Source organism: Mastigoproctus giganteus, chromosome 3 (assembly GCF_048544385.1).
Source record: "Mastigoproctus giganteus isolate SK-2022 chromosome 3, ASM4854438v1, whole genome shotgun sequence".
Lineage (NCBI taxonomy): Eukaryota > Metazoa > Arthropoda > Arachnida > Uropygi > Thelyphonidae > Mastigoproctus > Mastigoproctus giganteus.
This window is the reverse complement of record NC_143577.1, coordinates 41,347,010-41,366,044: the sequence shown is the minus strand read 5'-3', so window position 1 is coordinate 41,366,044 and position 19,035 is coordinate 41,347,010. Positions and strand designations below refer to the sequence as shown.

Genomic DNA, 19,035 nt, shown 5'->3' with positions numbered 1-19,035 from the left:
TATTTGTGAAATGCATTATGAAATTTTTAGGAACTTCAGATCTCTTTGCATGTAACTTTGTTCCATTAGTTTGATTATTCATGATGCCTTCAGCAGATAAAGTAAAAGTGGGTGCGTGTTAATTAATAAAATTTTTGGATATAATGTACTCATAGATTGTGTGTATATTGTATCCACTTGCTTGATATAATGTGGTCTTGGCAAAGCTCCCCATCCCCTCCTGCACACAGACTTTCTCCAGTCAGTAGTTTGCAGAATAGAGGCAGAGAGATTACACACTAGCTGCCATGGATACCTCCTTGACATCACTCATACTGCACGATGAAAGAGGTAGGTGATACTGGAGCTTTGCTCTGGAGACCAAACATGGGTTTTCCCAATTTATGCTTTCAATAAGCAAAGTGGTGGTGTTACTCTGGAATGGGAGTCTGCTACCGCATAGTATTGCCTGATGATGCAGAGGGGACTGCATTCCTCTGTGTGATGTGAACTCCATACCTGGACACCTGCGTACGTTAGTTCACATATGAGTAGTCATCTCCAGTGTACTAGGTGCAATGTTTCACACCTTGCACATGGAGGAGGGATACCCAGTGTTACTAGCAGTCCCACCAATGTGAAGGTGTAAGCAGAGGATTTGGTTGTAATGAAATAACCAGACTTCACTGACATTCGTTGCACTTGACTTGCAAATGGAACCAAATATCAGTTCCATCAGCATTTTACACTTACAGGCAGTGAGCCCCAGCCTGCCTAAAAAAATATGTATGACAAGCTTCGGGGACCACTTTGTGTCATTCCTCTTATGGTTCTGATTTTAGCACCTTCACATGTCCATATCTTTCTTTACATTAAGTGACACCTTGCACAAAAACATTTCCTTAACAGTAATGAGCTTATGTCAGTAGTTCATGTCATGAATATCAGTGTCATGATATCCTGCAATAATGTTTGAAAATCTTGTCAAACATTTTTGGGATCAATGTTTGTGGTGAATATGTTGAGAAATAGACAAAAAAAAAAAAAAAAAACCTGTATTGCAGAAAAGTAGTGAAGAAGATATGAAAATGAACAAGGGATACTATTCTTCATTTGAGATAAACTGTTTATGAATAATCTTCTTCTAAAAGTGCAACTATGCTACCAAGCACTCAAATGGAATATTTCGAAATCTGGGATATTTCCAAACCCAATGGCAATTATACAAATTTTTATTTTATTACTGATCACATGGGGAGGTTAATAAGCTGTCATATATAAAATAAAAATGTCAGTATAGCCAACCGCTTTTTTCATGGGTTAAGACATGAATACATATTTTCATCCCATCTTCATTTAAATACAATTGAAGAAAATCTACAATTTTAAATTAACCAATTTTAATCAGTTAATCAATTCAGTCAATCTTTAATCTTCAGTTAATCAGTTTTAATCAATTAATCAATCCAAGCAATTTTCGGTTAATTTTAATCACTCCAATCACTACATTTAATCAATTAATAAATTCAATCAATCTTCAATTAAATACAATTGAAGAAAAGCAATATAAAAACATACAAAGAGCTACAATAAAGTTATTCAAGAGAACTAAATTTTTAAGGAAAACATGGAATGATTAAAGAAATAATAATAGTTTACCAAGCTGTAAATACTTTTTTCTTTTCTTGATTGGGATTTTTTGGCAGATGCAGAAAAATGTACTTTACATCATTTAAGGGTTGAAATGCTGATTTTAATACTAAATAATTTGAAACATTTGAAAATAAATACCTCTTTGACACTTAACGTCTTCCATTGCTTTGTATTCAACTCTACAAATTCTTCAGGATGCTGCATCCTCTTTCAAGAAGAGTTTGATCCTTGATTTCACTATCAAAAATTCAAAAAATGATGAATACAGTGATAGTTCTCTCTTCATGCTCTAACAGTGAAATCAAAGTTGAAACTCTCATTTGAAAGGTATATACCATAAGTAAGAGCTTGGTCAACAGTGTGGTTGGGAACAAAAAGTGTGTTATGTGAATAGTGACCAGAGAACTTTGCATACCTACCTACATTCAAAATTGAATTTGCTAGACTGTTGGGAATTTCTCTTTTGTTACTCTTAGTATTCTTTGTTCTGTATTTCTTTATTTCCATAGAGAGATTGAATTTCTATAGATTGTAATTTTCAGGAAATACATGGGAAGGAGAGAAATGTACCAACTGGGTGGTGTTACACTCAGGGCAGTGGAGAATGAAAGAGACCTGGGGGTAATTGTGCAGTCAGATATGAAGTTTTCTGAGCAGTGCAGACAGGCTGCCAGAGTAGGTCATGGGGTTTTGTCAATGATATACAGGAATTTTGCAAGCAGGGATAAGGAGGTGATTATCCCCTTGTATAAGGCAATGGCCAAGCCACATCTTGAGTACTGCATACAGGTCTGGAAGCCTCATTTTAGGAAGGATGTAGAGTTGCTAGGACAAGTACAGAGAAGGGCAACAAGACTGGTGAGGGGAACAAAGGGGTGCTCTCGAAGAAAGACTTAGGTTCTGCGAGGCAATCTGATTGAGGTGTATAAGGCCTTGAATGGATTGAGCAGGCGCAGTGCTGATGGGATTCTTGCTCAGGTTACAAACCTGAGGGGGCATAGATTCCAACTGAGGAAAGAGAGCGTTGTAGAATAGATGTGCAGAAATTTGCATTTAGCCAGCTGGTACAAACTTCCATCTGTTGTTGTGGAGTCCGATAGCTTAAATAGATTGAAGGCTGAACTAGACGAACATTTGGAATGAATGGATCAGTGAAATAGGAAGGGTTTTTTTTTTTTTTTTTGATTGATGCTGTATAACCTTGATTTCTGGCATCATATGCCTCTGCTAATGCTAATGCCAAAGGAAGATCATTCCAGAACACAGAAGTTAAAGGAAGAAGAAAAGTTGGTTTGGTTTTGTCAGTTTAAAGTTGTACAATAAATGGATGATGACTGGCAGTGGTGGCATGTGTTTCAACTAGTTTGGAATTGAGTGGAGGAATTTATGATGTTAATTCAGAAGAACAATGCCCATGAAATAGCTATAGAAACGGCATTCAGCAGAAACAGAATGAGAGAGAGAGCGAGAGAGAGAGAGAGAGAGAGAGAGTAGTGGGACCCTGTAAGAGATGGGTCATTAATTAGCCTGCCTACCCTCTTTTAATGGAGTCTAAAAGGCTGTGAGAGGTTTTGTGGGCAAAACTCTAGATGTTGGAACAATATTCCATGGGAAGATGGATTTGAGATACATACAGAATGAAAAAGGAAACTCTTTCCTTTTTCATTTAGTTTCATCTCAGTTTTTTTTTTTATGTAGAGGAGATAATATTTGTGGTATGTTTATGCAGAGAGATTAGAAGTCAGGGTAATCCCTAATAGAGATATGTAACTAGAAATCTGAGTATTATCAAAGATAAGAGCTTGTAGCCTTTTTTGTGAGATATAAAACACAACTGAATTTTAGAAGGATTGAAATTAACTTAGTTATCTTTGCCCAGTTGGAATATTACTTGGAGATCAGCATTTAAGGAATTTGTGGTGGATTTTCAAGATGAAGTTGTTTGTGCAGGGCAAGGATTCTCAAACTGGAAGGCAAAATGCAATACGTTATCATCAGCAAAAATATGGAAGAAGGTTATTTATATAAAAGAGGAAAATAGTGGGAGAAAGAACTGAACCTTTGGGAACACCAGCAGTAGCAGAGAAATTAGAAGACTGAGAGCCATCTACCATCACCTGCAAAGAGCAGTAAGAGAGAAAACTGGAGAAAATCAATTACAAAAAACAGTTTGGAAACCATAAGAGGGAAACTTATTTAGAAGACCTTTATGCTAAACATGATCAAAAGCCTTCGAAATGTCAAAAGTAACTGCTTAAGTTTCAACAAACTTTCCATTGAATTTGTCTATAGATGGGTAATATAAGCCAAATATCACTAGCAGATTGACTCTGATGGAATCCATATTGATGATCATCAATCTGATGGAAGATTTTGAGATAGTTTAAGAGTTGGCAGTTAATGGACTTCTCCATTACTTTGGAAAGAGTAGAAGTAAGTGCAACGACAATAATTGGTTGGGAAGGATTAATAACCCTTTTTAATAACTGGCTGGATATGAGCAAATTTCCAAGCAAAAGGAAAAACACTAGTGGAATCAGAAAATGTAAAAAGGCAACACAAAACAGGACAAGTTCAGTAGCACAGGTTTTGGGATTCAGTAGAGAAATGCCATCAGGACCTGGAACTTTCTTGGTATTAAGATTGTTATAAATTCTTCTGACATCCTTTTGATGGATGACTACATGAGGTATTGAGTGGAGTGTAATAGCAATGGTAGGAGGTGGTTTACATGATTGTTGATACAAGAGTTAGAAGAAAAATAGGATGCTAGTAAGTCAGCTTTATCATTAGTTGAGGAGGCAACAGAACCATCAAGTTTTGAGAAGGGTGAGATTATAGATGGACAAAAGTTGCAACCAATAGCTTTGGCAAGAGACCAGAATGCTTGACTATCATTTGGACAAGAAGCAAGGTTTTTCCACTTAGGGTTGATTAACCCCTTCATGGATTATCCCAAGATATCTCGTTTTTAGTTTTAAAAGTTATTTGGAACTAAACAAAATATCTTAGGATACAATAATACCCGAAGCAAACAATAATACCTCCAAATTTACGATTTTGCATTAGCCAGATAAATGCCCTGGAAAATGAAAATGTTCCGGGAAGGGGTTAATAACACTTTAAAATTGCTGCAAGCTTTAGATTAGGCTGAAAATGAACCTGGAAATTTGGATTCAAGCAAATTAAGATATGTAACATTCTTATCCTGAAGAGCCTTAGCATATTTATTGGAAAACCAAGGTTTAAATAAAGGATGAAATTTTAAGATGGAATGTTGAATAAAGGATTTCATTCTTGCAAGAATACTTTCATAGACATGATGTGAGCAATCATTAATATCAGAAGATTTAAAACAGTAATCCAAACAAGGAAAAGAATAGAAAGCTTGCAGATGTTCCCATTCTTAAAATGCCAAACAATGCAAGCTGAGAAAGGGCTCCATTTGTGAAGAGACATAATCTGATTACTATTAATATGGTCTGAGGAAAATATCCTGCATGAATGGACACTTGGAATCATACAGCTGATTCACAAGAAGGGTGATAAACTGCTTTGCTCTAACTGTAGAGGTATTACATTGCTGAGCATTACTTACAAAGTTTTGTTGGGAGTTATTTATAATAGACTGGCAGCATATTCAGAGAAAATCATTGGAGAATATCAGTGTGGTTTCAGACCCAATCGCTCAACAACTGACCAGATTTTCATTTTGAGACAGATACAAGAAAAAGCATTTGAGTATAATATACACTTATTTAACCTATATGTAGATTTCAAACAAGCTTTTGATTCACTTAACAGAAAAGAAATGATAAATGATCTCCTTCTCCTGGCAAGGCTGGATTTAAACTTGTTGTGGCCCTAAGCTACAACATGTATGAGGCCCTTCTCTCTTACAGTTAACTTGTAACAATATTAAAAAAAGATTTTTTAAGATGGAGCAAGGCCCCTTGTACCCTTGTAATGGGAGGCACTAAGCTGTAGTTTGTTTAGCTTATTTGTAAATCCAGCCCTGTCTCCTGGGCATACCTGCAAAGATTATTAGTCTCATAAAAGCAACCCTGGCTGGCTCTAAAGCAGTGGTGAGAATTGACAATGAGTTGATGACTCCCTTTGACATAACACTGGTGGTAGACAGGGCGATGCACTCTCTACTGTGTTATTTAACTTGGTTTTAGAGGCGGCTGTCAGAAAATTAGTGACTGGACACAAAGACAGTGGCGCCTCCGTAGCCAGGTGGGAAGGAGCAGCAGTGCGTAGCACACGCTTCTTGATTAGACCGGGGTTCGAGCCCGTCACCACCAAATACGGAGGATGCGGAAAGGTCAGGGAATGACCACCGCATATCCCGGAGCAATATGGCCTTAGTTGCTAATGCTCCTAAAAACCAAATAACAAACAAACAAACAAAGACAGTGCAGGTCTGTGCATATGCTGATGATGTCACTATTATCAGTAGGACTAAAGGAGCACTGGCCAAGCTGTGGATAGTAAAGCAAAAAGAAGAGGACTTAGGATAAAGGAAGCGAACACAAAATATATGGAAGTCCGGAGAACGGCAGACAACACGGAAAATTATTTAAGAACCAACAGCTTCTCGTTTGAGCATGTTCAAAATTTTGCCTATCTAGGTTCACAGATAAACCAGTCCAACTCTATTACTAATGAAATTAAGTCCCATATCCCGAGTGGAAACAGATGCTTCTGTGCACATGAAAAACTTAGTGAAGTCCAGAGTACTGAACAGATATTTAAAATTAATGAGACAAAAGTCTCAATAGACCAGTTGTAACATACGGTTGTAAAGCTTGGACATTAACGAGTAATGAGTGGTTGTTGAGAGTGTTCTTTGGGTGTTGAGAAAAATCTTTGGGCCCATACAAGATGTTGATGGATCTTGGAGGATCAGAATGGGCCACGAAATTGACAGTCTTATTCAGGGTGCAGACATCGTCAGATTTGTGAATAGCCAGAGACTTGCCTGGTGGGACATGTTATGAGAATGGATGACAGCAGAACAACTAAGAGGATAATGAAATGGAAACCTATCGGTAGGAGGACAAGAGGAAGACCACGGAAAAGATGGATGGATGACGTAGAAGAGAACTTAAAGACTGTGAGAATAAGAAGTTGGAGAAGTTTGACTTCTGGGAGGGCTTACTGGTGGAACATTGTTAAGAAGGCTAAGACCCACCCTGGGTTATAACACCAGAAGAAGAAGATTGGTGAAGAGACATCACCAAGTTCTGATCTGAGGTGCTTAGAGGAACATTTATTTCAACTGTATAATTTGAAACATTGTTTATGAGAAAAAGATCAAGAGTTTTTGGTGTATGGTTATGATTATTTGGTATTCTGGTAGGTAAATGAACAACTTGCACAAGGTCTTTAGAAATTGCAAAAGTTTCAGCATCTCACCCAGATAGGTCTTTGTGATTAGAAAACTGAAATCACCTGGAGTTATTAATGTTAAAATTTACAAGGAAAATTATCTTGCTGTCAGGAAAGATGGACTGAAGAAAGTCAAGTTTCAGAGAAAGGAAGTCAAAGAGTTCCAAGTGATTAGTAGAGTTACCAGAACAATAAAGGCAACAGATGAATTTGACAGAATAGGATAGAGATATTTTAAACCAGAGAAGTTCAAAAAGAGGAGATTCCAAATTACTATCTCTTTGACAGGGAATATCAGAGCAGACGTATGCACAGATACCACCTTTGAAGTGAAAGGAATTGTAGAGTGAATAATTAGGACAACTGAGATGAGTAGTGATTGAATGGAATAAATGGAATTCTGTCAGAAAAAGTAAGTGGGGCATGGTAGACTGTAGGTGGAAATAGATATCATTGAGAATTTAATATGCACATCAGAAATATGTATAACATAGTATTATGTTATTTCAAATGATTTTTGAATTACATAGACAAATTTGCCTGTGTTAGTTTTCTTTATTTAATGTGCACATATATTTATTGAACAGTATTATTTCAAATGGTTTTGAGACACAGTCTCAAATTAGCTGTGCTTTATAGCTTACTTACATTCATTTAAAATACAAAATGCTTTAAGTTTTACTTATTCATTTTGAATAAATATTTTTATGATTTATGGTTTGCAGTTGTTTCTATAATTATAACTAAGATTATTAAACTATTCTGAAACACGTAGCATTTCTGGATTTGAGAGTTTGTACACATTTATTTTATGATTTGTGATTTTCATATTTTGTAAGAAATAGGTTGATCTATATCAATATTGTATTGACATATGAATGCTAATACTAAATCTGTTAATTTAATAAATTTGTTTACATTAATGAAAGGTCAGCCTTTGTCTACAAATGGCCATAGTGAACTAGTAATTGAGAAAGCAAGAAAAGAAGATCAAGGGTCCTATGTATGTCTTGCACAAAATGCTGCAGGAAAAAATAAAGCAGTTGCAGCAGTTAGAGTTAGAGGTAAGATTATGCTATCACTTGTTTTGTTTTTCAAACAAAGATTATAGTACTGATTATGTACAGTATTACACAGAGTATGTACAATTTCATGCAGAATATGATTTGCAAAATTTTTGGAGAATTATTAGGGATATACATGAAGTAAGGCATAAGTGGACATAGCAGTGACCCAATACACATAATTCAAAGAATCGTTTCCTTACATGTTAAAGAGTATTGGCCTGCAGGGCAATTGATCTACATGCATTAATGCACATATGACATTAATACAGATATGATAACAGTGACAGAAATGCATACATATATTGAGGTGTCTAGCATCATCTGTGTTTATACTGCCTTACACTGGATAAATTTGAACATACCATTTATTGAGAGACAAGAACCAAGAACTAGTGCAATATAGTTACACACACACACACACACACACACACACACACACACACACACACACACACACACACACACACACACACACACACACACACACACACACAATGTAGATTCAACAGTCATTCATGTGGCATGGACAGAAAGTTTTGTTGTACTCACTGCATGTTCCAGATCTTGAAAACACTGAAACTGCCAACTCTTTAGGCTCTTGAAACATTTGATGTTGAAGAAATTTGCTGCTGAGGGAAGTAGGCAATGATGCATGAATACACACGCACATGTCTACTAGTGGGACAAGTGCTTAAATTGTGCTGGCAGTTATTTAAAAATATAGCACTATTATATTAAATATTACTTTGTAAAAAAGGATAGGTGGAACAGGACCAGGGTATGTCTGCCAGGGGCAAAGGTTGATGACGTTGTACAGCGGATATCATCGTTTAAGGGGACAAAAGGTGATATAGTTGTACATGTTGGCACTAATGATATTAAGAGTAGGAGACCAGCGGAATTACTTAACAAGTACAGGTCACTGTTGAAAAAAATCTGTGAATTAGGGTTGAATTTGAAAGTGTTTGCAATTCTGCCCAGACACGATAGGAGGGAGTATATGATGAGAGCCCTGTCAATCAGTTCGGCTCTGGAAAGATTGTGCAAGGCTCAAGGGGTAGAATTTTTTTTCAGCCCGGTCTGTACTTGTTAACAGGAGAGACTGTTTCTACAGGGATGGGATACACTTAAATAGAAAGGGTGCAAGAATGTTTGCTGATGCTATCGAGGCAGTGTTAGGTGGGTTGGAAAACTGCTAGATTGGGGGCATACAAGGACTAATAGATTAACAGTAGCCACTGGCAGAGGTGAAAGTGATCCTTGCACTGTTTTTTTGGAATGAGCCGCAGCCTGGAAAATAAGATGCAGGATCTTTCAGAGACTGCTGGGAATCATTGGGGTACAAGTAAACACATGGGTTGTGTAAGGGTAGCTAAGAAAAAGAACAGGTGCATGTATACTTGCGTGTACACCAATGCTAGGAGTTTAGTAAATAAATTTGATGAATTTGAGGTATTGCTCAAAACATCAAAGGCAGATATTGTGGGGATTTCAGAGACGTGGTGTCACACAGATATAAGGAATGCAGAACTGGAATTTGGGGAGTACAATGTCTACAGAAAGGATAGACAGGATAGGAAGGGAGGAAGGGTTATGCTATTAGTTAAGAAATACATAAAATCCAAGGAAGTGAAGCCAGTCGACATCACTGTACAGTGCAGTGTCGAGTCGTGTGACATAAGCATTGGGAGATCAAAATTGAGAGTAGGAGTGTGCTATAGGCCTAATGACTCTGATGAGTATAATAAGAAACTGTACAGGGAAATAGAGTGGGCCAGTAAATCAGAGAGTCTTATAATGGGGATTTTAATTTCCCAGATATTGACTGGAATTTGGGGGCTGGTCACTCACACACTCTCTCAATGTGGATTTATTGGATGATTGTTTTCTACATCAGCATGTTCGGGAGGCAATTAGAGGGAGTAATACTCTTGATTTGATTATCAGTAGTGATTCTTCATGCATTAAGAATCTGCAGGTAAATGAACCACTAGGTGGCAGTGATCACAGTGTACTGAAGTGGGATTTACTCAAAGAGATAACTACCATTAGGGGTAAAGGGAAGGGTTATTGCTTTCGTAAAGGCGACTACGATGGACTGAGAGAGTATTTAAATTCTATACGGTGGGACCAACTGATGATGTTACCAACAGCAAATTCAAAATGGGAAGCATTCAAAGAACTTATCTTGGAAGCTACTAGGCTTTACATACCAACTAAGAAATATTGTTCAAGATTTAGGCCTAAGTGGATGTCAGATGAACTAAAGAGACATATGGTAGAGAAGAAAAATGCATGGGATACATACAAATTAACATGTGACACAGAAGCCTATGATAGATACAAATTGATCTGTAACCAAGTTACAAAGGAGGTTAGGCAGGTGAAGGCAGATTACGAGAAATCTTTTTTGAATGTTTATAAATATGCATAACAGTTCTTTTTAGTGCTGTTTGATTCTTATATATATATATCAGAATCATCAAACATTCTAACACTGAATGGTAATTGAATACTGGTTAAAGTGTGAAATTCTTTGATCTTATTCTACACAAAAACTTACCTTTAATGAACAGGATTTTCAGCCATTATTCAAACCTAATTGTTGAAAAGTAAAACTCTGGAATTCACTTACTTTTGGGCTGCCCTATAAATCAGAACAGAACTCAAAATTTTATGGAAAGTTTATTATGTGTACATAAACTAACTTCAACGTAAACAAAAAGGAAATAAAAATGCATGCCAAGCTATTAAAAAAAAATGCATCATCGTTGCCAACAGCTCAGTATTCAATCAGTGCCAGCAGAATTCATCAGTTCATTCATGTGCCTTTAATTTTACACCACTTGTATATTGACCACTTAATGACTGTCTACATGCAATATGGTATGTTGTTGTTGTTGTTGTTGTTGGTTTGTATTTTATTGGCGCATTAGAGGTATATTAGGTTATGCTTATATGCATTATGGCACATTACTTGGGATGTTAATGAAGAAAGATGTTTAACATGCTTGCTGTGTTTAATGTATTTAAGCATTCAAAAGTATTTACAGCCTGTTAAATTAATGCAAAAAATATTCAGATCAAAGATAGTTCATCAGTATATGTGATGCAGCATAGAAAAGTTCACGTAGGAACCTCACTCCAATTTCATTGTTCCCTTAGGAGAAACCCTGGAGACCACCTCAAAAAACAAGAATACAAGAATTTCATTAACTCCAAACCACCGCAGATCTCATCAAAACTGGTGCCATGAATGTGCAACTTGGATCCCTGACAAATGGGATACAGTTCTGTTCTGTGATGAGTCACATTTTAGCCTAGAAACAAATTCTAGACATTATCTCATCTGGAGACAACGAGGAATGCAATATCATCCCTCCAACATCAGAGAAAAGGACATTTATGGTGGAGGTGGGCCGACCGGGCTAGCCGAGTGGGTAAAGTACCTGCCCGGCAACCCAAAGGTCGTGGGTTCGATTCCCGCCTCGGGCTTGGATCAAAGTACTGCAAAAACCTTGGGAGGTGCAATATGGCCACAGAAGCCGATGCGCCAACAACTACCAAATAAAAAAAAAAAAAAAAAAAAATGGTAACGTGCCCATGTTCTTGCATGGGCACGTTAATAAAATTGTTGTTGTGTGGGATGGAATAATGATCAATAGCCACATCCCTCTTGATGTTTTTGATAAGGGTACTGTAACTGCACAGAGGTACTGAGAACAGATCTTCGAACCCTATGTGCCACGTTTTAGGGGTGTGGTTGACCCAGATTTTCTTTTTATGCATGAAAATGCCACTGCACATAGAGCTGAAGTGGTGGAGGAATATCTTTAAACTGAAGATATCCAAAGAATGCCATGGCCAGAATAATCACCAGACTTAAATCCAATTGAACATGTATGGGATGCCCTTGGGCGTCGCATTGCACATCAACAGCCAACTATTCAGTAATTTGGTGAACCAAGGTCTGCATTGGTGGAAGAATGGTACTTGTTGCTACAGAATATTATATACACCCTTATATTGAGCATGGTTTACCACTGTCAGGCCAGCTTAGTATGGCATCATATGCCATACTGATTTCATGGGACCATATTTTTGACATCTTGTTATACTCTTGACTAACATATCTTTTTTGTAAGTACTAAAATACCAAAGCAGCTCATGAAAATGTGGTTTGTTCTGCTGTGAGAATTAAGACCAATACACTTACCAGGCAGTTTAAACACTTCCAGCCAAAAAAAATACAAGATGGAGCAAGAAAGTCATTGAACTTTTCATAATTTTGAAAAGACAGACAGCATAACTAATTTATAATTTTAATTTCTTATATCAAAATGCTTTCCTGTCTCCGGAAAATAAAATTACAGTCAGACAATATATTCTAGTCATAATTAAAGTGTATCACTTTGGATGCCTGTAGGTGGCAAACCTACAACTAAGAAAGAGATGCAATTTGAAATAGTCAGTGACCATGTGGAAATGAAAAGCAGAGAGTAATGCTAGAGTGTGCTTGATCCCAAACACACTATGGTGTCACTTTATGAAGTCAGTATTCAAAGTAAATTCCACACATACATATATATCTTAGATGCAATAAAAATAGATGTAACCACAGTAGCAAGCAAAACTCAATATGGTACTACAATTGAAAGATTGTGCTTTGTTTATAAAACTTGGCTGAACTTTGGAAATACTGTTCAAACCCTTGTTACCTCCCTTCCCCACTCTTTATTCAAATTTGATTGTGTGAAATTCTGAGAAAATTTGAAGAAACAGGTGCTTTTTGTGTAGGCAGCATCCCAGCAGAGGACGCTATCAGTTGTGACAGCTGCTGTTAATAAAATTGTTGTTGCTGTGACCAATGCAGTGGTGAAACTACTGTACTACCAGGTCTCCCACTAGGGAGAACAAGGAGTGGAGATAAGAACAGCCTGTTTGATATGGTTGTTAAAGATCATGTGGGCTGTTTGGCAATGTGATGGAAGGGAAAGGAAGATAATCTGTAGCTCCTCCTCTGCCAGTGGTGTGCATGAAATGTACATTTCTCTCATGCCAGTGTAGTGTTGTGACAACTAGATATTTAGTAGTAGTAATAGTAGTAGTAGTAATGGAGGCATATGATGCAAGAAACAAGCATATGAGCTTATGCAGCATCAGCCAAAACAAAAGCAATTTCACACATCCCTTCCCTCTAAAAGCTTGTCCAGTTCCTCCTCGAATTTATTTAAGCTATCAACTTCCACAATGACAGGTGAAAGTTTCTCCCAGCAATTAACCACCTGCTGGCTAAAGGCAAATTTCCACACAGCTATTCTACATCTTGCCTCAATTTGAATTTATGCCCCATCAGGGGCATTTCTTGTTGCCCCTGTTCCCCTTCTCTGTACACACTCAAGCAACTCTACATCCTTCCTAAAATAAGGCCTCAAGACCTGTAAGCAGTACTCAACACGTGGCCTTACTATTGCCTTATACAAAGGGATAATCACCTCCTTTTCCCTACTAGCAAAATTCCTGTATATCATTGACAGTACCCCATGACCTGCTCCGGCAGCCTATCTGCATTGCTCAGAAAACTTCATATCTGACTGCCCAATTACTCCCAGATCTTTTTCATTTTCTACAACCCTAAGTGTCATACAACACAGTTGGTACATTTCTCTGGGGCTACTTCTACCCATATGCAGTCCTTTGCATTTGTCTACATTAAACTTCAGTTGCCACTTCTCAGCCCATCTGCCCAAATATTCTAGATCCCGTTGCAGAATAACACTGCCATTACTGTCATTGCCAACTCTGCCAACCTTAGTATCATCTGCAAACTTCGACATTAAGCCTAATATACGTTCATCAATATCATTGATAAATATATAAAACAAAGTGGCCCCAACACCGAACTTTAGAGTCTCTACTAATAACATTAGTTCACAAAGAGCAGCGTCCATTGATTACCACTCTCTGTCTTCTCCCACCCTTTTATCCATTGTAGCAACTTACCCTTAATACCATGCTGCTCCAATTTGTACAGTAGTCTTCCATGTGCAACAGTATCAAAAGCTCTCCTGAAATCAAAGTATATATCAAAATTATTTTTTGCATCCAGTTCCTTTGTAACCCCATCCAATCAAATTTGTCAGGAAAGAAGACTTCTCCTTAACAAACCCAATGCTGTGTGTGAATTATTACTGCAGTCTTGTCTAGATGATTCTGCAATTAACCAGTCTGCATCTTTAACCAGTGGCTCCATTATTTACCCCAAACAGAAGTAAAACTAACTGGTCTGTAATTACTTGTGTCACCCTTAGTTCCTCCTTTGTGAATTAGTGATACATTTGCACATCTCCTGTCTGTAGGGACTTCCCCTGAGTCCAAAGATGTTCTCATAATTATGGCTGATAGTTTGCTTATTTCCTTTGCCACCTCCTTTAATATAACTGGATAGATCCCATCCACCCCAGGTGCCTTTCTTATGTTTAACTTCAAAAATTTTTCCTCCACTTGATCTCAGTTATTACAACGTCATTAAGCACCCTGTTACAGTTTGATGACCTGCTCGCATTTTCCACCTTCAATAATTCCTCAGTTGTGAATGTAGATGCAAAATGCTCATTCAGATTATCAGCTATCTGAGCAGGATCATCAACAGTCAAATAATCAATATCAAGTGGACCGATCTGATTCAATCCCTTCCTTCTAGAGATTATATAAGTAAAGAAATCCTTGCTGTTTTTCTTAGCATCCTTTGCCAAAGATTTCTCGTAATCTGCCTTCACTTTCCTAACCTCCTTTGTGACCTGATTACAGACTAGCTTATATCTCCCATAGGCTACTGTGTCACCTGATAATTTATATGCATGTCATTCATTTTGCTTCTCTACCATGAGTCTCATTAGTTCATTTGACATCCATTTAGGCCTAAACCTTGAACAATATTTCTTAATCGGTATGAAAAGCCTAGCAGCTTCCACGATTAGTTCTTTGAATGCTTCCCACTTAGAATTTGCTGTTGGTGATATCATCAGTTGGTCCCACCGTATGGAACCTAAAAAATCTCTCAGATCACTAGTCGCCTTTACGAAAGCAAAAACCCTTTCCTTTACCCCTAATAGTAGTTACATCTTTAAGTAAATCCCACATCAGTACACTGTGATCACTGACACCTAGTGATTCCTTTATCTGCAAATTCTTTATACACGAATAACCACTACTGATAATCAGATCAAGAGTATTACCCTCTCTGGTTGCCTCTCGAACATGCTGCTGCTGCAGAAAACAATCATCCAATAAATCCACAAAAGTCTTGCTAGTGTGCGAGTGACCAAACCACAAGTTCCAGTTGATATCTGGGAAGTTAAAATCCTCCATTATAACACAATTTGATTTACTGGCCCATTCTATTTCTCTGTACAATTTCATGGGCAATAGCTCACAAAGTTCTTCAAACACTCCTGTTGTAGTTTCCTTAAAGATTTTTTCGATACACCACTTAACATTGTTCACAGTATGCCAAATTTGGTCTGTGGTTTGTACCAGGATGGAGAGGGTGATATATGACCTTTGAACGTCATGTGAACTAATGATGTTCATTGAAGCAGAGATGTAAATAACCATAATTTGCAGATTCAGGGAATGTCAGCTCCATTTTTTTTATATCAATACAGCTCCTCTCTAATGCCCACATGTTACTGTTCGATGTGGGTGAATTTCAAACTTTGTAATTGCACCGAAATGTGTATTGCTACAGTTGAACATTACTGTTAAATTTTCTGATACCATGTGATTTTTCTTTCCCCTCAAGAGAGATGATGTTTGGACAGAACTGTTCTTATACAGGATGGAACTCCACACTACAAATTGCTTAGCCAGAAAAGCAGTCACTTGGAGCCACATTTGACAATGGCCATATCATTTCCTAGCATTTTATTAATCCTTGGCATCTTAAAGATATGTCAAGAACAGGGTTTATTAACAAAAAGACTTTTGTGTCAGGAATAAGCATACTAAAATAATTCTTGCAACCACCAGTGAAACACAAGAAATAAAAGTTCATTAAAATGTTATACTGAAAAACAATATACAATAAAAGTTTATTAAAATAAAAAAATTAAATGTAGCATAATGAAAAATTTTTATAAAATAAATGCTAAAACAAACATTTTCTAATCAGTGTGCTCTTTTATCAACTTTAAGGTTCTATTGAAAACCATCATTATAGTGCAGAGAACTGGAAAATATGTGGTGATAAAAACATGAAATTGTTGGTAGTGCTTGTGTCATGTGTTTTCTGGTTTTTCTGCAATATAACGATGGTTGGCAATAGTACTTTACAGTTCAGAAAGGAGCACATTGCTGTGAAAGCTTCTTTATGTTTTTTTTTTTTTTGCCTTTAGTGCTTTTATTTTTTACTGTCACTTTTATTTCTGACCATATGGCTTTTATTCTATAATATAACAATTTTTATTTTTTATATTGTAATAAAGGTTTATTTCTTACATTTCATCAGTGGTTGCAGTGTTTATTAAGGCAGTATTCAGTCTCTGGCAGTGTCCCAAAGCATGTCACAGAGAAAAGCATTACAAAGTATGTTTTCTACATTCTCTACGATGTGCTCTAGGTAACAGGTGATTATGCTGTATTTTTTCCAATACATCTGCAATATAAATGATTATTACATGAAACGTTTCACCTTCATAACTCATAATTTTAAAGCAATAAAGCCCCTAGTTTTTTCATAATGTACTGTAACTTGATCATGTAATATAATTTTATAAATATAAAATTATATTACATGATATAAAATTTTTGTGTCTTTTGTATGCATGTGGTCTAGATACTGACTATTCCAAATTTCATCCAAGGCTGTTGCATGGTTTGTCACCCACGGGCAGCCGAAGTGATTTTTAATGATTTTGAATTAATTAATCGTAAATAACTTAAAAGTCTGTCTTTGTGAAATAAAAAGTTGGATGGCATAGGATAATACTTTGAATTTATGGGATGCATATTCTCTAGAAAAAAATTTACTTCCTTTATATTTTTAAATAGCATTATAAATAGAATGTTATCATAAACAATGTCATCTTTTCCATTTATATAGCACCTCCTGTTATTTTGGACTCTCCTGGCACACAAGCTATTCACTTATCACATTTAGCTGTACTAAATTGTTCTGTACGTGGTGACCCTTATCCAAATGTCATCTGGATCAAAAATGGCAACCAGGTACAACTAAACCACCGTGTTCAGCAAATGGGAAATGGCTCGCTTGTCATTTATAATTCTCTGGTATGACTTGTTATTTTTAAATATTCATCATTGCATTAAAAATGTTCATAGGCATTATTTTTCCTGAAATTGACTGTTTAAAATAAGTTGTTACTGACATTAATGTTAAAGGGAATCTTTCCATGCAGGTATGACTAATTTGTGTATTTCATTGCCTTGAAAGCAAATAAGACTAATATAAATTTTGACTGGGATTACATAAAATAGCTAGAATTTAGAAAAATTTTGATACTCAACTTCCCATAACACACTTCCCAAAAAACTTACTTCTATAGCAATAAATCTCCAAACACAGAAAAGGTTTAACTGATGCGCTATTGATTGCTCTACCTTCTTCCAGACTCAGAACAGTTAGCAGTATATCTTTTCTTCTATGCTGCCATGGAACTGCATGAAAAATGATTGGTGTGACTCTGTCCTATGTGATAGCATGCTGCTGTACTCTGATTGTTGCTGACTAGAACAGAGCTGGAGCTAATGGTGTACTGGGCTTATTTAGAGGTATATAATAAGGTATAGAGATGGCTGAATTTTGCTATTACCTACCTGGTTTATTGACAAAGACTTGGCTAGACCTAAAGAAGAACTGACTTTGTTGAAGGCCACTGATTGGACAGAAAGCTGCCTAGTTGCACTGGTTGGAATTGGCTGATGTCAGCTAGTGATGTCAGCCATTGCTGACTACTCTCCTCTTGACTATCCCCACCATCCTTCTTTGAATGCCATTGCTGTGGGAACAGCAGTCATTCACATTCCTGCATTGTTGGCTGCATTCTTGTCAGTTTAATGCCTGAAGGAATTCCAGATTTATTTTTAAGGATACTATAGATCAGGGATAGATATTGCATTAGTGGTAGTAGTAGTAGAGGCATGCGATGCAAGAAAGCAAATGAATGAGATTATGTAGTATCAGCCAAAAAATAAATAAATTTCACACATCCATTCCCTCTAAAATTTGATCAGTTCCTCCTTGAATTTATTTAAGGTATCAAATTCCACAACAACAGATGGAAATTTGTTCCAGCAATCAACTACCTTCTGGTTAAAGGCAAATTTCTGCACATCTCTTCTAATCTGTTCTACAACTGTCTTTCCTCAATTTGAATTTATGCCCCCTCAGGTTTGTAATATGAGCAAGTGGAAGAATCCCATCAGAATTCAGTGTGCTCAACCTATTCAAGGCCTTATACACATCAATCAGATCACCTCACATGTGCCTGGTCTCCAGTTGCTGCAATTTGCAGAACTTAAGCCTTTCTTGGTAAGAGGGGGCCCCTTCGTTCCCCTCACCAATCTTATTGCCCTTCTCTGTACACACTCAAGCAATGCTAAATGAGGCCTCCAGACCTGTACACAGTACTCAAGGCATGGCCTGACCATTGCCTTATACAAAGGGATAATTGCCTCCTTTTCCATACTATCAAAATTCCTGTATATCATTGACAATACTTCGTGATATACAGGAATGTCATGCTCTGGCAGCCTGCCTGCATTGCTCAGAAAACTTCATATCTGACTGCATAATTACTCCCAGATCTTTTTCATTTTCTACCACCCTAAGTGTAGTACCACACAGTTGCTACCTTTCTCTGGGGTTACTTCTACCCATATACAGTACTCTGCATTTGTCAATGTTAAACTTCAGTTGCCA

At 36.9% G+C, this 19,035-nt stretch overlaps 1 protein-coding gene across 1 annotated transcript in view; it reads left to right on the top strand.

Annotated features, from left to right (window-relative positions):
• LOC150087903 (hemicentin-1-like) overlaps positions 1-19,035 on the top strand; it is a 1,496,027-nt gene that overhangs the window by 1,083,111 nt on the left and 393,881 nt on the right. The window contains exons 56-57 of the mRNA XM_090369959.1: positions 7,956-8,090; positions 17,197-17,384. Coding sequence (XP_090226085.1) covers positions 7,956-8,090; positions 17,197-17,384 — 323 coding nt within the window. The remainder of the gene's footprint in view (positions 1-7,955; positions 8,091-17,196; positions 17,385-19,035) is intronic.